At 41.4% G+C, this 21714-nt stretch overlaps 1 protein-coding gene and 1 long non-coding RNA gene across 4 annotated transcripts in view; both read left to right on the forward strand.

Moving 5' to 3' along the window:
- The window catches only part of LOC100864198 (uncharacterized), a 29342-nt gene extending 10542 nt beyond the window's left edge, over nt 1–18800 (forward strand). The window contains exons 7-9 of one of the 3 annotated variants that reach the window (XM_086902993.1): nt 239–12238; nt 12359–17471; nt 17597–18800. In XM_086902993.1, coding sequence (XP_086759119.1) covers nt 239–12238; nt 12359–17471; nt 17597–17766 — 17283 coding nt within the window. In that variant the 3' untranslated portion in view covers nt 17767–18800. Of the gene's footprint in view, nt 1–238; nt 17472–17596 lie in introns of all 3 variants that reach the window. The other 2 variants (XM_086902992.1, XM_086902991.1) reach the window with 2 other exon arrangements.
- Nucleotides 18801–20200: 1400 nt separating this feature from the next.
- LOC147658342 (uncharacterized) lies at nt 20201–21098 on the forward strand. Its single transcript, XR_015290667.1, has 2 exons — nt 20201–20380; nt 20531–21098. It is a non-coding gene; the product is annotated as an uncharacterized LOC147658342 (long non-coding RNA).
- Nucleotides 21099–21714: the final 616 nt, after the last annotated feature.

Raw genomic sequence — 21714 nt, forward strand, 5'->3', positions numbered from 1 at the left:
GTAAGTAATAACAATATAATTTATATATAAATTTTGACAAGTAAAGAGACGAATTAAGGAAAATTATCGACACAGTAGTTTTAGCTACATAGTTCTTCGTAGATTACAGGGGATATATTGGATTAATATATCTGTATAAATTCTATTTCGTTCTTTATTATCACATTAATATTATTAAATTATTATATAACCGTTATTATTCCTAAAACTGTTGATGTTGCATTGTCCCACGTAACAGGAGAGAAGACAATCCAATTCACCGGACGGGAACAAAGATATCGATCCCCTGATCTTGAATCTCACCGACATCGGCCAAGAGATGGTTGTTAATCTACGCCACATTAATCTGCGGGCGCATCCGTGCTACAGGGATCCGGACCCGATCAATCTTTATCACAAGGTGGGCCACGGCACCCTGGACATGTACGTGCTGAGCCCGAGCAAGGACAGCCGCGAAGTCAGGGAGTTCCTGGCCAAGTGGCACACCTCGGACTCGAAATTGTTCTCGGGCGCCCACAGAAAGGACTCGAACAATTTAACCTTCCCTATTCAGAATCTGGTCTCGATATGCGCGATGCTGGTCTGGCAACCTGCCAATCCCGAGGACACCATCACGAGAATCCTGTTCCCCGGGAGCACGCCGCAGCTCAAGATCTTCGAAGGGTTCGAACGACTGAAGCATCTCGAGTTTCTCAAGCATCCTGTCTGCTCGGCCAAAAGCCTCTCCCCGTCCGCCTCGTTGGCCACCCTGCGCGACAAGCCTGCCAAGCAAAAGTTCAGCCTCATAAGCGACAAGGAGCCGGCTAAAAAGATAGGGGACGCGAAGAAGGAGAAGAAGGAGTCGCCAGAGATGAAAGTGATAAAAGGCGGCGAGGATTTGCCTGCCCGGGTAGTAGCCCAGGGCACGCCTATCATACCCACGAAACCGCAGCAACCGATCAAAGCCGAGGCGAAGACTAAGAAAGCGTTGGAGAACAAGAAGATAGAGGTGGAGATAAAGGACGTGAAGGAGAGGAGGGCGGAGAAGGACGCGAGGAAGGAGATCATAAAAAAGGAAATTGGGAAGATGGAGAAGGAGGAGAGACGGGAGGAGGAGGTTCAGAAGAAGGGCACCGAGGGCACGAAGCAGGAAACGGAGAAGATAATCGCGAAGCCCTCGAAGAAGAAGGAGGCGAAGAGCGCGAAGCCCTCGAAGATGGTGGACGCGGTGCCGAAGTCGAAGACGGTCGAGTCGAAGAGGGCGAAGCAATCCCCCGTGGAGAAGAGGGAGACGGGTCAAATGATCAAGTCGTCGCCGACCACGCCCAAGAAGACCATGAACGGGGTTGCGAGCAAGACGGAAATATCGAAGGCGGTGAAAAAGATGCCGCCTGTTCACAAGATCGAGGTCGCGCCGCCGGCGAAGAGCACGAAGGACGCGAACAACAGGAAGGTGGTGGAGCAGAAGAAATCGGCGATAAAGGAAACGACGGTGAAGGTAATGGCGAAGCCGAAGCCGATGGACAGGAAGCCGATCGGGCGGAGGAAGCCTGTCAGCCCGAGCAAGGTGCGGGTGTCCGGCAGCCCGGCTAAATCGACTCGAAGCACGCCAACCACCTCCGTGAAATCCGACAAGGATGGCGTGGTTGCCCGGAAAGGGAAGGGGGAGAAGGGGACCGCCGACTCGTCCACGGTGTCCACGCCGTCCGGGATCGAGGCCGAGGCGGGCGTCAGGCTGGTGGAGAAGAGCCTGATGGAACAGTCGGAGGACATCTCGTTGGACTCGATCGAGAGCAAGGTGCTGGCCGATCTGAAGGAGGAGCGGGAAGTGGTGGAGGAGATCGAGGCCGTGCTCCAGAAGGCGGAGCGTATCGAGGAGACGAGGAAGGACGACCGTTCCGAGGGGGATGACGAGATCACCGCCGAGCTTACCGACAAGAAGGAGGAGGATATCACGGACGACGACATCATCGAGCCCGACATGGAGGAGGCGTTGAAGAGGGAGATGATCGACGAATACTTGATCGTCGAGAAGGAGGAGGATTACATCGAGGACTCCACCCAGAGCGGGGAGGGTGAACAGAAGCATATCTTGGACGAGGCTGAGTCGGAGAAGGCGAAGATGCTGAAGGATATGGAGCAGGTGAAGGAGAAAGGGGAGGAGGAGGAGGTCGAGGAAAAGGAGAGGGACGAGAGCGTGGTGGAGAAGGGACGGGAGGAAAGGGCGATGGAAACGGCGTTGAAGATCGAGGAAGAGGGCGCGGAGGAGCCCATCGATCTGTCGCCGGATCGGAGAGAGCGATTGGAGGAGGAGGAGGAGGAGGAGGAGGAGGTGAAAGATATAATCGCGGCGGAAACGATACAGCAGAAGCCCGAGGAAAAGGATGATTCTGGGAAAAAGGACAGCGAGGACGTTACGAAGGAACCGTCGAGCTTGAGCCCGGACAAATTAGACTCGTCCGAGAAGAAAACGACCGACACCGACTTGAAGCCTGAAGCCGACCAAAAGGAGCAGATCCCCGAGAAATTGGAAGAGTCGCAGGAGCGAATATCGACCTTGGAATCTGGCGCCACGACGACAGCGCCAACCCTTCCGGAAGACGAGCGTATACCGCTCGATGAAATAAAGGAGGACATCGACGAGAAACACATTATCGAGGAGGTGAAAGAGAAAGACGTGATACCGAAGATTAAGGAAGAGGAGGTGGCTGCTGCTGCTGCTGCTGCTGCTACGCGAATTGTACCCCTTACGGTGACAACCAAACCAGACGTTCACGTGTTCGACATCCGACAAGCTGTGCAACGAGATATCGTGAAAACGCCGGACGAGGTTGCCGATCTGCCTGTCCACGAGGAGGTGGATCCCAAATTGTACAGGATAGAGGACTTTGAAAAGGACAAGGAGGAAAAGCTGACGTTGCCGCAACAACAAGAACAGAAGCCGGAACAGAAACCGGAACAGGAACCGCCCACCCCGCCGGTCAAGGAGCAAAAAGGTGTTTTCAGTTTCTTCGGCAAGGTTGCCGATAAATTTGAGAAGGGCATCGATAAGTTGACTAAAAAATCGAAGAAGGAGCAAGAGAAAGATGTCGACGAAAAATCCTCGTCCAAGTCCAGCTCCCCTAAGGAAGCTAAGGTAGAGAAAACTGTCCTCGAGGAGGTCGATATGGAGAAAATGTTCCCCAAAGTAGGCAAACCCAGTGAAAAAGCGCAAGAAGTTGAAGCGGAGCGGAAAGAAGTTGTCGAGGAAACTGTCGCGAAGGTCGTCGAGGATGTTTCCATACCGGAAGAAGCGAAGCCCGAGGAGAAACCGAGTGAAATTGAGGTCGCAGAGAAGGAGGAGGAAGAAGTGCCAATCGTTGTGCCTAAACCTGTCGATGAAAAAATTGTGATAAAGGAAGACGTGAAAGTGAGCGAAGTTGAGCCGAAAGAAGTCACGTTGGACGAGAAGAAAGAGGAGGTAACAGAGATCGATGTCAAGATTAGGAAGGAAGAGGAGGTTGGAGAAGAAGTGGAGGAAGACGCGGAGGAAATAAAAGCCTTGCTGGAAGAAGCTTCGAAAAAATTCAAGACGGTGAAGGATAGTTTGAGGGACTCGTTGGAGTCGTTGGAGGAAAAGATCGAAGAAGAAACTGTCGACCTGACACGAGAAGCACCAGCAGTGAAGGATGTCGTTAAAGACACGTTGGAGGGTGTAGTGGAGAAATTAGAAGCGATAAAACCGCAGATCGAAAGCATATCGCCCGAGACCAAAGAACCAGAGAAAGTAAAATTCGAAATACCAAAAGAAGAAGATTGGGAACCAGTGCCTACCAAAGACGTTAAGGAGGCCGTTCGAGATGTTGGCGAGGTCCTCGCTGGAACAGCTGGCATAGATATCGAGGAGAAACCGAAAGATGTCATTGAAATCGTGCGTAAAGTTGCTCAAGTTCTGAAAGAAGACGATTTATTTTCGGACAAAGCGTTATTCGAGGAACCGATCAAGAAAGAAGAAGCTGCTGTATCACCCACTGCTGCTAAAACTAAATCGCCAGTTTCTGAAGGAGAAGGCGTCGAATCGCCTGAAAAATTAACCACGATCGAAGATAAAGTTGCCGTAATTCCGACGAAGGTTGGCATCACGGAAGAAATTTCTCCTTATCAGGAGGAAGCCGAAGAGCTCGTCGAAGTGCACGAGGAGCCTTGCGTGAAAATGGTGAAGAAAATCGAGGATATTACGTCTCCAGATATAAAATCGGAGGATAAACGTGACGTTAAAGAGATTTGCGAAGAGATGTTGAGAGAGGATAGAAAAGCAATAAAGGAGCCGCTTGTTCCCGATAAGGAAGTTGTTTCTCCGAAAATGGATGTAATGGAAGCTGGATTAGAGGACGTATGCGTGAAGGAAACCGCGAGAAAATCGATCGATGAGGCACAAATTCGAACAGGGATAGAAGAGTCGGTGATAGGTTTCGATCAAAAGATTTCTCCCGCGAAGGCGGAGATCGTGATGGTCTCCCCCGGTTCGACGCCAACATCGCCGAAATTCGTAACGGATAAAGAGCGCGAGGCCAAAGTGGACGCGAGTGAAGAAATTGCTACCTCAATTGAATTGCCGTCCGAAGTAAGAGCGATCATTGATAAAGTTGATCGCATGGTAGAAGAGATAATCGAAGAGCTTGTATCGAAGAAGAAGAGGATTACGATTGAGATTGTAGAATATATCACAATCGTGAAACGTGTTCCAAAAGAGCGTGTGATTTATATTATCGAAGAGATTATCATACGGAAAGGACTTTCGAAGGAGGATGTTGTCGATAACGTTGATATCTTGAGACTCGAATCGATTACTCCACGACTGCAAATGGAACTCGAGGAATATATCATCGATGAATATATGAGGAAAGGAAAATGTATAACCATTGAAATCGTGGAGGAAATTTCTGTGAGAAAAACCGTACCGAAAACGATTATCATTCGTATTATTCAGGAAATTATCGTTCAAAAATTAATCGATGTTCCTACTAAAGGTCTGTTTGATTCGCAGGTAGAACAGATTGTTCTTAAACAAAAGAAAGAAGAAGAAAAGGAAGAAATAGAAAAAGTGGAAAAGAAAGAAATCGAAAAGGAAAAAGAAAAAGAAATTACAGAGGTCACAAAAGAACCAAAGGAAGTATTATCACCGATCGATAAAGTACCTGCCGCGAAACTAGAGAAGGAAAAAGAAGAGAAACTATTCGAAGCGCCTGAAGCACTCAAAGCAGAACTCGACTTGAAAAAAAAGGAAGAGGTCGAAGAAGAAGAAGAGGAGGAGGAAGAAGAAGAAGTAGAAGAAGATGGTTTTGTTAGTATTGGTAAAAAAGTTTCGAAAGAAGAGATACAAATTAAAGAACAAATAATTCCAAAAGAAAAAGACATTACCGATGATTTTGAGGCTGTTGAACAAGAGTATAAAGTGCGTGAAGTAACGGTTACTTCGCTAGAAGATACCTCACGGGTTATTTCGCCAAAATCGGATGAATTGAGGGAACGAGAATACGCTGAAGAAGCTGTCGAAGACGTAATAAGCGAAGTTATTGAAGCCGACGAAAAATTTGTTCATGAGACGAAAGAGAAAATAGAGAAAAAAGAATTAGACATCGATAAGTTACAATTTGCTAAATTGGATAAAGAAGAAATGGAAAAGAAAGAACCTGAAGAATTGACTAAGACGATAGAAATAGTAAAAGAAACGGAACCTCTCGATACGACAGAAAAATATCTAGACGAAGCTAAAGAGAAAAAGGAAGAAAAAATTATTGACAAAAAATTAATCGAAGAAACACCGAAAGTGACTATCCTTCAAGTTGAAAAAGAGGAAAAAAAACCTCAACAAGAATTACAAATAGAAGAGAAAAAAGAAGAAAAGAAACCCGGAGAGGAAGAAAAAGAATTAAAGGTTGAGGAGAAGAAAGAAGAAAAGAAACCCGTAGAGGAAGAAAAAGAATTAAAGATTGAGGACAAAAAAGAAGAAAAGGAACCAGCAAAAGTAGAGAAAGACTTGAAGCTGGAGGATAAGAAAGAAGAAAAGAAACCAGTAGTTGAAGAAAAAGAATTAAAGGTTGAGGACAAAAAAGAAGAAAAGGAACCAGCAAAAGAAGAGAAAGACTTAAAGTTAGAAGAGAAGAAAGAAGAAAAGAAACCTGCAGAAGAAGAAAAGGAACTAAAAGTGGAAGAAAAGAAAGAAGAAAAGAAACCTGAAGAAGAAGAAAAAGAATTAAAGATTGAAGACAAGAAAGAAGAAAAGAAACCCGAAGAAAAAGAAAAAGAAATAAAGATTGAGGAAAAGAAAGAACAAAAAGAAGTTGCAGTAGAAGAAAAAGAATTAAAGATTGAGGAGAAAAAAGAAGAAAAGAAACCTGCAGAAGGAGAAAAGGAATTAAAAGTGGAGGAAAAGAAAGAAGAAAAGAAAGAAGAGGAAAAAGAAGAATTAAAAATTGAAGAGAAGAAAGAAGAAAAGAAACCTGTGGAGGAAGAAAAAGAATTAAAAGTTGAAGAGAAAAAAGAAGAAAAGGAACCAGCAAAAGAAGAGAAAGACTTAAAGCTGGAAGAGAAGAAAGAGGAAAAGAAGCCTGCAGAAGAAGAAAAGGAATTAAAAGTGGAAGAAAAGAAAGAAGAGAAGAAACCCGCAGAAGAAGAAAAGGAATTAAAAGTGGAAGAAAAGAAAGAAGAAAAGGAATCGGCAAAGGAAGAGAAAGAAATAAAGGTTGAGGAGAAGAAAGAAGAAAAGAAACCCGCAGAAGAAGAAAAGGAATTAAAAGTAGAAAAAAAGAAAGAAGAAAAAGAATCGGTAAAGGAAGAGAAAGAAATAAAGGTTGAGGAAAAGAAAGAAGAAATAAAATTAGTAGAATCGTTACCCGAGTTAAAATCTACTGTCGAGGAAGAAAAACTTGATAAAGACGAAGAAATTAAAACTCCAGAAAAACTTGATAAAGGCGAAGAAATTAAAACTCCAGAGATGGTAAAAGAAGAGAAACCAGAAGATAAGAAGGAGATAATTAAGGAGAAATCTCCAGAGAAAATTGTTGAAACCGAAATTGAATCAATTAAAGATATCACCGATCGTAAACCAAGTATCGACGAATTAGCTAAAGTAGAAAAAATATCTCCGAAATTGGAGAAAATTGAAGATGAAAAACAAATTGCTCCAGAAGATCTATCCTTAGCTAAGGAACAGAAGAAACAAGAACAGGAACTAGAAGAAATAAAGGAGAAGAAACCAAAAGTCGCAGAAGATACTGGATCTGTTCGGCGAATGTTAGTCACAGCGAGTAGCGAAGACGGTGGACAGGAAACGGAAATTTGTGCAGCTGGTACTATCGCATTTCAAAAAGCTATTACACCCGAAGATTCTCTTAAAGATACATCTATCAAGACAACACCTGATAAAGATTCTTTACTTTTAGATAAGGACTCTCTGCATTCAGAAATAAGCAGCCCAGAAAAGGACAGTATTTCCGAAAAATCATTGTCAAAAGACATTGGAAAAATAACGCCCGAAGACAGTTTGGATAAATCTCCAATCGATACACGTGATTCGCGCGATCTCGAGGACAGTTTGGAGAAAGGTAAACCGAAGGAGGCGGATAGTAGCACTTCTCCATCTATTATGGACACAGAAACTCCTAAATCTCCATTACAACAAAAACAAATTGAGGATGTGGCTAAAGTAGCCGCTATTGATATAGATAAAAAGAAAATAATCGAAACAATTGAACCGATCCAATCAATTGATACTAAAAAACCTGACATTATTGAAAAAGAAGAATTGCGCGAAGAAATTATTGAAGATCATTTACAGAAGTCCAAGGAAGAAAGTGATAAGAAGATTCTTGAAATAAGTGCATTAAAATCGTCCGAATCGATTCGATCGGAGGACGTTTCACCGGCAGAAACTATTTTTGCGAAATCACCCACGGAAAAATTAAAAGAACCGAGCAAAATTCCAACCGATACAAAAGAGGTAGAACCGGTGAAATCAATTTTAGAAACGGAAACCGTAACGAAGCGAATTGAAGAAATTAGCCAAGAGATTCGTGAAATTGAAGTGAAAAAAGATGAAAAAGAAGAAGTATGCGTGTCGCGTGAAAAGAGTGAATCACCGAAAGAGGAATCAATTATCGAACCTGCCAGAATAGAAGAAAAAGAATTAATCACAGATCGCAAATTAGAAATGAAAGAAGAGAAACTGAAAGATTTAGAGGCAGAAATTGAATCAAAAATACTTGAGGATAAAATATCCTCTGATATTAAACAGACTGATATTATTGATAAGGATAAGCTTCCAACTGTAGATATTGATAAATCTAAAGTGGAAATACATACATTAACAAAATTAGATACTACAACAATTACAACTGATAAAGAGCTAAGTACCTTTGATGAAAAGAGCAAAGAACCAATCGATACATTAAAATCAACTTTTGTTACAGATATTACATCAACTACAGAAAAACCAAAATCTCCTATTATAACAGAAAAAATTCAAGAACTTGATATTACGGATAAAGAAATAGTCTCTCCCAAAGAAGAAGAAAAGAAAATGAAAGAGGAAGTAGATATAGAAAAACATGTGATTGAAAAAATTGAGAAAGAAGAAATTAAGCCCGAAAGTATACCAATAGAAACAAAGACAGTAATCGATGTATCGAAACGATCTAGTATTTCAAGTGAAATTCATGTCGTAACAGAGGCTGATACTAAAGTAATCGATAAATCTAGATCACCAAGTGAAATAGATGTTTCAATAGGACCAAAGGAAACAGAAGATAAAACAAGATCGCCCAGCATTGCTGGTGATATCGAAGATTTGAAAGAAATAGAGGCAACAAGTATTGATAAATCTAGAACACCTAGTGTAACAAGTGTTACAGCAGAATCAAAGGAGGTATCCGACAAATCAAAATCGCCTAGTATTGCTGGAGATGAACCCGATTTAAAAGATATCGAGACAAAAGAAATTGAAAAATCAAGATCCCCCAGTGTATCGAGTATTCCTACAGAAGAAAAGAAAACGATGGATAAATCAAAAACACCTAGTCCTGAAGAAGAACCAGATTTAAAAGACATTGAAAAATCTAGAACACCCAGTGTAACCAGTGTTCCAGCAGAAGTCAAAGAAATCACCGAAAAATCACCTAGTGTTCCTGGCGAACAACCAGAATTAAAGGATGTTGATACAAAAGAGGTTGAAAAATCTAGATCTCCTAGTGTAACAGCAGAAATAAAAGACGTTGACATGAAAGAAATAGAAACATCCAGATCTCCCAGCGTAACGAGCACTACGATAGAAGTAAAAGAACCATCAGATAAATCAAAGTCGCCCAGTATTGCTGGTGAAATTGTTGATCTGAAAGATGTTGATAAAAAAGAAATTGAAAAGTCAAGATCTCCCAGCGTGATAAGTGTCACAGCAGAAGAGAAAGAGACATTAGATAAATCAAAGTCTCCCAGTATTGCTGATGAAAAACCAGAATTAAAAGATGTCGAGATAAAAGATAAAGAAAAATCCAGATCACCAAGTGTAACGAGTGCAGAGTTAAAAGAGCTATCAGATAAATCAAAGTCGCCCAGTGTTGCTGGTGAAGAGCCAGAATTGAAAGATGTTGATAAAAAAGAAATTGAAAAGTCAAGATCTCCCAGCGTAACAAGTGTCACAGCAGAAGAAAAAGAGCCATCAGATAAATCAAAGTCTCCCAGTGTTGCTGGTGAAAAGCCAGAATTAAAGGATATCGATATAAAAGTAGAAAAATCCAGATCACCAAGTGTAACGAGCGTTACTGCAGAACCGAAAGAACCATCGGATAAATCAAAATCGCCCAGTGTTGCTGGTGAGGAACCAGAATTAAAGGATGTTGAGGTAAAAGACATAGAAAAATCCAGATCTCCAAGTGTAACAAGTGTTACTGCCGAACCGAAAGTACCATCAGATAAATCAAAATCTCCCAGTGTTGCTGGCGAAAAGCCAGAATTAAAGGATGTTGATTCGAAAGAGATAGAAAAGTCGAGGTCTCCAAGTGTAACAAGTGTTACTGCAGAACCGAAAGAACCATCGGATAAATCAAAATCGCCCAGTGTTGCTGGTGAGGAACCAGAATTAAAGGATGTTGAGGTAAAAGACATAGAAAAATCCAGATCTCCTAGTGTAACCAGTGTTACTGCCGAACCGAAAGAACGATCAGATAAATCAAAGTCGCCCAGTGTTGCTGGTGAAGAGGCAGAATTACAGGATATTGAAGTAAAAGGCATAGAAAAATCAAGATCTCCAAGTGTAACGAGTGTTATTGCGGAACCGAAAGAACCATCAGATAAATCAAAAACTCCCAGTGTTGCTGGTGAAAAGCCAGAATTAAAAGATGTAGAAAAATCTAGATCTCCAAGTGTAACGAGTATTACTGCGGAACCGAAAGAATCATCGGATAAATCAAAATCGCCCAGTGTTGTTGGCGAAGAACCAGAATTAAAGGATGTTGAAGTAAAAGATATAGAAAAATCCAGATCTTCAAGTGTAATCAGTGTTACTGCCGAACCGAAAGAACCATCAGATAAATCAAAGTCGTCCAGTGTTGCTGGTGAAGAGCCAGAATTAAAGGATGTTGAAGTAAAAGACATAGAAAAATCTCGATCTCCAAGTGTAACAAGTGTCATAGCAGAAACAAAAGAACCAATGGATAAATCAAAGTCGCCTAGTATTGCTGGTGAAGTTGTCGAATTGAAAGATGTTGATACAAAAGAGATTGAAAAATCTAGATCTCCCAGTGTAACGAGTGTCACGACAGAAACAAAAGAACCAAGCGATAAATCAAAGTCGCCTAGTATTGCTGGTGAAGTTGTCGAATTGAAAGATGTTGATACAAAAGAGATTGAAAAATCTAGATCTCCCAGTGTAACGAGTGTCACGACAGAAACAAAAGAACCAACCGATAAATCAAAATCGCCGAGTGTTTCTGGGGAAGAAACAGAATTAAAAGATGTTACAAAAGAGATTGAAAAATCCAGATCTCCCAGTGTAACGAGTGTTACAGCAGAAACAAAAGAACCAACGGATAAATCAAAGTCGCCTAGTATTGCAGGTGAAGTTGCCGAATTCAAAGATGTTGATACGAAGGAGATTGAAAAATCTAGATCTCCCAGTGTAACAAGTGTCACAGCAGAAACAAAAGAACCAAGCGATAAATCAAAGTCGCCTAGTATTGCTGGTGAAGTTGCTGAATTGAAAGATGTTGATACAAAAGAGATTGAAAAGTCGAGATCTCCCAGCGTAACAAGTGTGACAGCAGAAGTGAAAGAATTATCAGATAAATCAAAATCACCAAGTGTTACTGATGAAGTTGCTGAATTGAAAGATACAAAGGAAATTGAAAAGTCAAGGTCTCCCAGTGTAATAAGTGTCACAACAGAAGAAAAAGAGCCATCCGATAAATCAAAATCTCCCAGTGTTGCTGGTGAAAAACCAGAATTAAAGGATGTTGACTCGAAAGAGATAGAAAAGTCGAGGTCTCCCAGTGTAACAAGTGTCACAGCAGAAGAAAAAGAGCCATCCGATAAATCAAAATCTCCCAGTGTTGCTGGTGAAAAACCAGAATTAAAGGATGTTGATTCGAAAGAGATAGAAAAGTCAAGGTCTCCTAGTGTAGCAAGTGTCACAACAGAAACAAAAGAGCCAATGGACAAATCAAAGTCACCCAGTATTGCTGATGAAGTTGCCGAATTGAAAGATGTTGATACAAAAGAGCCAATGGACAAATCAAAGTCACCCAGTATTGCTGATGAAGTTGCCGAATTGAAAGATGTTGATACAAAAGAGATTGAAAAATCAAGATCTCCCAGTGTAACAAGTGTCACAGCAGAAACAAAAGAGCCATCTGATAAATCAAAGTCTCCCAGTGTTGCTGGTGAAGTTGCCGAATTGAAAGATGTTGATACAAAAGAGATTGAAAAATCTAGGTCTCCCAGTGTAACAAGTGTCACAGCAGAAACAAAAGAGCCATCTGATAAATCAAAGTCTCCCAGTGTTGCTGGTGAAAAACCAGAGTTAAAGGATGTTGATTCGAAAGAGATAGAAAAGTCAAGGTCTCCTAGCGTAGCAAGTATCACAACGGAAGTGAAAGAGCCATCAGAATCACATAAATCAAAGTCACCGAGTGTTGTTGGTGAAGAACCAGAATTAAAGGATGTTGATACAAAAGAGATTGAAAAATCGAGGTCTCCCAGTACAACAGAAATGAAGGAACCATCAGACAAATCAAAGTCTCCCAGTGTTACCGATGAAATTGCTGAATTGAAAGATACAAAAGAAATTGAAAAGTCGAGGTCTCCCAGTGTAACTAGTGTCGCAGCAGAGGAAAAAGAGCCATCAGATAAATCAAAGTCTCCCAGTGTTGCTGGTGAAAAGCCAGAATTAAAGGATGTTGAGATAAAAGACGTAGAAAAATCCAGATCTCCAAGTGTAACGAGTGTTACTGCAGAAGTGAAAGAACTATCGGACAAATCAAAGTCACCCAGTGTATCTAGTGATATTGTCGAATTAAAAGATGTCGATACGAAGGAGATTGAAAAGTCCAGATCTCCAAGTTTAACAACAGAAATCAAAGAATCAAAATCGGAAGATGTTGCAAAGGAGATTGAAAAATCGAGATCTCCTAGCGTAGCAAGTGTCACAACAGAAGTAAAGGAACCATCAGATAAATCAAAGTCACCGAGTGTCGTTGGGGAAGAGCCAGAATTAAAAGATATTGACGTAAAAGAAAAATCCAGGTCTCCCAGTGTAATCAGTGTCACAGCAGAAGTCAAAGAATCATCGGATAAATCAAAGACACCCAGCGTTGCTGGCGAAGAACCTGATTTTAAGGACACTGATGTAAAACGTATTGAAAAATCTCCAAGCACGATGAGTGTTGCAGGTGAATCGAAAGAATCAGTTGATAAATCAAAATCGCCCAATGTTGTTGATGAAGAACCAGATTTAAAGGACGTTGATATAAAAGATATTGAAAAATCTAGATCTTCAAGCGTTACTACAGAACCGAAAGAGGCCTTCGATAAATCAAAGTCGCCCAGTATTGCTGGTGATGTTATCGATTTGAAAGATGTCGATACACAAGATATGGAAAAGTCTAGATCTCCAAGCCTAACAAGCGAAATAACGGATCAGAAAGGAACAGAAATTAAATCAAAATCTCCTAGTGTCGCAGGTGAAACTGTTGATTTGAAAGATGTCGATATAAAAGATATTGAGAAATCTAGATCTCCGAGCATAACGGAATCGAAACTGGCTGTGGATAAATCAAAATCGCCTAGTGTTGCCGGTGATGTTGCCGATATAAAAGATGTTGACGTTAAAGATATCGAGAAGTCTAGATCTCCTAGCGTGGCAAGTATTAGCGCGGCAGAAACGAAGGAACCATTAGATAAATCAAAATCGCCTAGCATAACCGGAGATGTCCCTGATTTGAAGGATGTTGACACGAAAGATATCGAAAAATCGAGATCTCCTAGCGCGACAAGTGTTGCGGAATCGAAAGAACCATCAGAAAAATCTAAATCGCCTAGCATTGCTGGTGAAGTGCCCGAGGATATTACTACGAAAGAAAAATCTAAATCTCCCAGTATATCACCTAGCGCTCTCACAGAGACGAAAGATATATCGAAATCACCAAGTGTTGTCAGCGATACCGATTTGAAAGATATCGAAGCAAAGACTATAGAAAAATCTAGGTCTCCTAGTGTAGCCAGCGTTATTGCGGAACAGAAGGAAGTAGTGGATAAGAGACCTAGTATTGCTGGCGATTTACCCGATTTAAAAGACGTTACTGCAAAAGATACTGAAAAATCAAGATCTCCAAGTGTAACTGGTATCACGACGGAACCGAAAGATAAGTCCAAATCGCCTAGCATCGCTGGTGATGATACATCAGATCTGAAAGATGTTGGTGGAAAAGATATCGATAAATCTAGATCTCCCAGTGTAACAAGCATTGTTACGGAAACAAAGGATAAATCGTTAGATAAATCGAAATCTCCCAGTATCGCGAGTGACATCGCGGACACAAAAGATATTGATGTAATAAAGGATACCGAGAAATCCAAGTCCCCGAGTGCGACGAGTTCACCGACGGAGATTAAAGACGCATCGGTTAAATCGAAATCGCCAGATATCGCTGAACACGATGATGTTGATTCAACTTCTGCGGATTTAAAGAGATCGATGGATATATCGCCCACCTCTTCTTTGGATTCACAAGTTGGTGACAGAAGAAAACGTTCGATCGTGTCGGACGTTTCCGATAAAAAGGAAATTTCGAAGTTCACCGGTGACGAGATGAAAGATAAATCTGTTTTATCGGCTATCGATAAAACGGACAAGAGTCAAATACGCGACACAATCGAAAAACCCAAGGAAGAGTTGTCCGTTTCTCGTAAATCAATATCACCGGAATTGGGAAGAGCGGATGATAAAGTCGATGATAAAGATGGAATATTGACCGATGATACGACGAAAATGACGGTCGATAAAGAAGAGAATATCACGAAATATATTTTAGAAGAATATATAAACAAGGGAAGAAAAATTACAACGTTTGTAATAGAAGAGATAATTAAGACTTATTCCGTTTCAGAGTTTATAGTGATGAACATCATCGAAACGATTATTATGACGAGAAAGATACGCAGAGGTTCAATTTTAGAAATTACCGAGCAACATAAAGTGGAAAGATCGGAAGATGAGGCGAAACTGGCCCAGAAAGACACGACGAAAGATACGAGCGAAGGGTCCATAAGTTCCAGCTTGAGTTCAGAACTGATCGCCTCTGACAAATCCACCCAAGACAGTCCTGTACGCTCCGACCCCCATATCGACGAGGAGATATCGATCTCGGAAGAAAAGAGAATCGAGATGGAGAAATTTTTGGAGGAAGATTACATCAAACAGGGGAGAAAGATCACCGAGGATATATTAGAGGAGATCACCGTAAGGACATCGTTGCCCCGATACATCATTTTAGAAATAATCGAGGAGATAATTTTGAAGAAAAAACTTGCCCGAGAATCCATAATCGACGTGGAGATCGACTATCAGGAGGACGAGGAGGGGGAAGACAGTTACACCAAAGATGGCTTCCGTTACGAGAAATCTCCCTCGCCTCGATACGACGAAAGAAAATTGTCTTACGATTACAAGACGTCCGAGTATCCGAGATCGCAAGAGGGCCAAATGGACGCGTCGATCTCGGATTATTCGGTCGGCTACGAGAGTCAATTTCACAAAGCGTTCGTCGGCGGGGTGACGGAGATACGCACCACTCACATCACGACACTCTCGGGAAAATCAACACCCGACATGACCCGGGACGAGACTCCCGACTCGATCTCGGAACCCACAGCTTCCACGGTGGAAAAATTAGAAGACAAATCCGGCGTTGTTAAACCATCCGACGTTTCCAAGACGTTCACCGCTGCTCCCGTTACTTCTTCGACGATGATCCAAAGAACAAGCACATCCGTTGTGGAAACGGAAACGAAGCCTGGTCAAATGATATTGAAAGAGAGCAAGATCGGCGAGCCGATCAAGAGAGTGATCGAAACGGATGCGACGGATGAGGAAGGATCGACGGAGGCAGAAATTTCACCGGATGGTAAGGTTATCGTGGTGAAGAGAATCGTGAAACGAGAAGTGTGCGAGGACGAGCCCTGCGAGACGATTCGAATACTGAAGGAAAGCAAGATCGGCGAGTCGATTAAGAAAATAATAACCGAGGAATCGGATGTATCGAGGATACTCGAGGAAGGCGCGACGGACGAGGAGAAATTAGCCGAAGAGATTTCACCGGACGGCAAAGTGATCATAGTGAAGAAGATCGTGAAACGAGAGATCGTGGACGAGACCGACGATTCGAAAGCGACTAGGGAAACGACGAGCGAGGAAACGATCCCGGAAACTGTCGAGACGGTGAGAAAGGAGACGAAGCAAATCGTGATCACGAGCGACGTGTTGCCGGACGGTAAAGTAAGTTTGTCGGATGCCGAAAAATTGTTGACCGGCCACAAATTGTCGGACGTTGTAACGAGCACTCGTTCAGACGTGAAGGTGACGACGACAACGATCACGAAGGTGGACGGCGATGGCGTCTCGAGGGAAGACATCGAAAAATTAGCGAGCGAGACGATGAAACGAACCGACGCTTCAAGCACCGACGAAAGAACTACGATCAAAGAGACTGTGATCAGAAGCGTGGAAGACGCCGCGAGGAGGCAAGGCGAGGAAGAGAAACGGGCGGCCGAGGAGGGGGGGAAGAGGTCCGAGACGGTGTCGTCCCCTCACGTCGCATCCGAAATCGTCCAATCGCATCACGTCTCCGGAAGATCCACGCCCATCGACAGAAGATCCGAGGGCAGGTCGTTGACGGGAACCCCGGAGGGGTTCAGATCGGGCGAGGTGATCAGAACGATCATCACCACGACGAAGACCGTGTCGGACGACGGCGAGATCGTGACCACGACTCGAGAAGTGACGGAAACGACGAACGAGAAGGGAGAGACGGTGATCTTGGCCGAGAAGGTGGACGTGAAAGTGGACGAGTACGTGCCCAGTGGCAAAGACACCTCGGTCGACAGCCCCCTCCATCGATCCTTGCTGCAGGAGAAGGCGGGCGGAACGACAGGCAGCGGCGAGTCGCCTACCTCGTCTCGAGATCATTCCACCTCGACAGAGCAGCGACAGAGCGACTATGCGTTCAAACGATTCCTAGTCGAGAAAGAGTACGCCGGCGATTACAAGGAGAAACCGGACGCGAAGAGATACATCGACGAGGCGGGACTCGATTTCGAGAAAACCATGGGAGTGGAGAGGAAGGAATCCGCTATCTCGTCGAGATACACGAACGGCAGCGTCCGTCAAGAAGCGTCGGACGCAAGCGACAAAGAAGACGATTCGAGAACGGAATCGAAGAAGAAGGACCCGTTGGACGGTTGGGGAACTCCTCTGGGCCTTCCGTCCCCTGTCCCGCCTCGTAAGTTCAATCTGAAAAACGCGACTCAATCGACGAACACGGGCGAACGTGCCGAAAACGGAGGGACGGAGATAAACTTCGACGCGATACACGACTGGGGTGAGCCGTTGAGGCTGCCCTCACCCGCCCCCGTGACCAATGAAATCTCCAACAAGGGTGCGCCGGGGACGCCGAAGAAGGAGAAGAAGCAAGCGAAAAGGGTGTTGTCCGAGAATATAAAGAACAAGAAACGTTCGGAGAGCCCGGGCAAGAACGAGAAAAAGATGAAGGATTCGAAGAACAAGGTGCAGCCGGTTTACGTGGATTTGACTTACGTACCTCATCACGGAAACTCGTATTACACGTCGTTGGAATTTTTCAAAAGAGTACGCGCGAGGTATTACGTGTTCAGCGGTACCGAGCCGAGCCGCGAGGTTTACGACGCGTTATTGGAGGCTAAGAGGTCTTGGGAGGACAAAGATCTTGGTGAGTTTTGTGTTTCGCATAATCCTCTCGTCATTGTTGCGTAATCGAAAAGGTTGCTTATATTGGGCTATGTAATGCGGCATTCAGATTTAACATTTGGATAACAATTGTTGTTGTTTCCCCAGAGGTGACTATGATACCGACTTACGACACCGACACTTTGGGCTATTGGGTGGCTGACAACGAAGAAGCCCTCGCTGCGAATCACATTGACCTTTCGCCTTCGGCATCCCGATGTACGATTAATCTGCAGGACCACGAGACTAGTTGCAGTGCCTATAGACTTGAATTCTAGGGATTGGCAGCCTGCTCAGCCGTAATAGTTGAGTTCTGAGCGGTGTTCAGAGAGTGTATTTTATCGCTTCGTTTCTGGACTTGCCGTTTCGCGAATTCCTTACCGTGCCTATTAGCGGTTCATGAAACTTTAGAAAACTTAAGGAGAGGCTACATCGAACGACATTGACGTGGTCGTTGTTTTACGATCCGAATTTCGTGCCTAATCATCCCATACAAATCGATATGCAGTTGTTCCTTGTTTTTAATGCACAGGTTAAAAATTGGATCTACGAGAGCTACGTTAACACGAGACTATCACATTATTATTATTATTATTATTATTATTATTATTATTATTATTATTATTATTATTATTATTATTATATCGATAAATTATGACAACATCTGTGACAACAACAACAAAATATCAAAAAGCAACAACAACAACAACAACGAAGACGAGGACGAGGACGATAACAAGGACGCGAACAATCGCTCCTTCCCTTATTTTATTTCTTTCTTCTTCTGTCGATCTTCTTCCTTTCGTTCTTCTTATATTTCATAAACATGTTACGCAATGATGGTTATATTAAAATGATACCGATCGCCTCCCTTGATAACTCGTTCACTCGCCGACCTTTGCCGACACGTACGATATAAACAGATTTGGCCTGTTCTTAGTTTTTCAAACGCTTATCACCCATTATAGAGAATTGCGTAGAGAGAGAGAATGCTTGTACCGAAGCTCTTCTTTGCACCGTAAACTATTATCTTTTTATACACCGATATTCGACTCGATTGGAGGCTCGATTATAAAATGTGTGAAAAAAAGAAGAAAAAAAAAAGAGAGAAAAAAAAAATAGAAAAAAAAAAAAGAAACGAAGACAAACAGGAACAACGCAACACAAGCCTAGCAATAATACGGACAAGACGTACAAAGGTTATTAGAGTCATACGACACGTATACCTATATACGCATAACGGACAGATGATGTAAAAGGTGGAAAAAAAAAAGTTAACGAAACTCTTTGTACGCATTTTTTTTTTTTTTTTCATGATCTTAAATTCTTCCGGGAGATCAATTCGAGCTTGAACGATAACACATACATACAACGTGATTCTTCGTTGTTGGAATTAAAAATCAATCTTCTCCTCGTAAATGTCTACTCGTGTAAGTAACAGAGATAAACGTACATACGGAAAGTACTAGATAGAAATTATCCGTGTTGTGTTTCTATATCGTAAGGGTAGAATAAACGAATGGGTTGAATCAAACAACAACAATAACAACAACAACAACAACAACAACAACAAGTGTAGAAAAAAAGATTCATACTGTCAATGTTTCATTCCTAAATGCCTCTCTAAAATCCGTTACTAGTAACGGTAATAGGTGAATAAACGAAGAAACAAAGCGATCTAAAATAATGTTTTCTTCCTCGGCAGAGAGAGAGAGAGAGAGAGAGAGAGAGAGCGAGCGAGAGAGAGGGAGAGAGAAAGAGAGAGAGAGAGAGAAAGGGGATAGAAAATTGGAAGCTAAATTAAGATGGCGATAAAGTAAAATCGTACAACATCCATCCAATGGACAATGGTCCACGTTCGATAATCATATTGGAATGGATACCTCTGTTTTTTTTTTCCATGTTCCATTCCGAGGGACGATTTAAAAATAGAGTTGTCCATTCCCATGATAAATCCGTTTATAGATATTTTTTAGTAGATATAACAATATACGTAACAGAATGTTTTCATTTGCAAACAAACGAATTACCACTTCCCAGATCATGCACCATTTTAAAAAAAAAACTAGACCAAACGATAATTACGGTGTCGTACCGATGATGAGATTATGCGAGAGATATTTCGAATTCCATGAATTTCTTTGTTTCTTTTTTTTCTTTCTTCGTTAGAAAACGCGATGATTCCGATATTTCATATTGAGGAGAAACTAATGTTCGATCAGCAGCAGCATCGCTATCTGCTTCACGTATATAAAAAAAAAAAAAAAAAAAAAAGAAAAAAAAAGCAAAGACTGTGCAAAAGGAAGCGTTCGGATTAAAAATGTCGATGGCAATCGATGTGAGGTCCTTTTTTTTGTACTTATTTGCGATGGAACAACGAGATATGAGAAACTGTATTTCGCTCGAGATCATAATAATGGCGTTACAATTGCTTGGTAACGATGATATTGTTATAAATGTGTAATGATTACAATCGAAATAACTCGATGCTGAGAATATGCAATGATCATCGTGATAACGGCGCGATCATGATGATAGTTGCTGTGACAATGGTGATGACAACGTGGATGAGAACGTTAACGTCAACACCAATGCCAACAATGACGACTATGATGACGGTATGACGCTGATTATCATGATAGTAATAGAGATAATGGCGATGGTAATGGTGACTATAACGGTGACGATTACGACGACAACGACAGCGACGACGACAACGATGATGATGATGATGATGATGATGATGATGATGATGATGATGATGATGATAATGGTGATGATGATGATGATGGCAATGATAACAATTTTTATGGGAACGATTATGAATTCGAAATCGAAAAAATAATTCGTCAATGATACTTTCCAGGCAGACGAAATAAAATTCTGCATCATGTAAGTACGAAAATGAACGTGTTCTCACGATTTCTTATATAATTACATAATTTAAAATACTCATCTAATCAAAGAAACAATTCTCACGTAATAAACCTAGCTTTATAGATCATGAGGATATATATGCTCAGATGAATATTGTGTTTTTAGTTGTTTCGGTGATAAAGAGGAAGATGCATTAAGTGACATAGTGGAAAGATTTATTTTACACGTATACGTATATACATATATATATATTTATTATACATGCATATGTATAACAATGTTCATACATACGTATGAATTGAACGAATGCGATTTTGATCGACCTACAAAAAAAAAAAAGAAAAAAAATCAGTATCACATTCGATTTTATATTACTTGGATTCGTGGAATCCAAGGGACCACGGAGAACTTGAAAAAAAAAAAAAAAAAAGAGAAAGTAAATTTAATCAACGATTCGTTATCGAAATATGTCGAATAATCAAAGAGTGAAGGTACAGGGGAAAGTTTGAGTAATAATGAATGGCCTATAAAATCGATCGATTCTAAAATTCGTATTGTGCGACAAACAACATCTCACGATCGTTCACCAGGTTCATCGAAAAAGAACCAAATAAAAAACACGAAGAAAAGTATACATTCTACTAATTGTGATTGACTTAAACTCCGGGTCCAATAAATGCTGTAGTTAGTGTGTAAGTTTTTACTACTCGTTTATTACAATTTTTTCAAGATACTCGCTTGTTTGTTCCTTCGTGTGTATATTTCACATATTTATTTATTTATTTATTAATTTTTTTTTTTTTTTTTTTTTTACTTTTTCACTTTTTTCTTCACGTCATTGTGTTATGGGTGACACACTAAACCGGTTTTAGATTTAAGTTTTAACATAGCAAAATCAGTAAGATTGTTTTGAGATTGAGCAAAAGTTTGATCCAAATGAAAATAATATGTTTGTTATGTATTGTGATTTTTATCGTTATTATTATCACCATCATCATTATTACTGCTACTATTACTACTACTTATCATTGTTATTGGCATCATCACCATTACTGCTACTACTGCCGCTACTCTCTGCTATTGTCACACTATCATCATTATCATCATTATCATTCTTATTATTATTAATATGAGTACTGTTATTATTATTATTATTATTATTCTTATTATTCTTATTATTATTATCGCTATTATGATACCGTTATGACTATTGCCATCATCGTCGTATAATTATGTATAATATATACATTATATTATATATATATATATTATTATTATTGCTATATTATTATAGCTATCACTATTGCATCGTTATAATCGTCATCCCCATTTATTGTCGTTGTTTTTAT

Source organism: Apis florea, unplaced genomic scaffold (genome assembly GCF_048593485.1).
Source record: "Apis florea isolate Af1SG1 unplaced genomic scaffold, ASM4859348v1 contig_2274_pilon, whole genome shotgun sequence".
In the NCBI taxonomy this organism is placed as follows: Eukaryota; Metazoa; Arthropoda; class Insecta; order Hymenoptera; family Apidae; genus Apis; species Apis florea.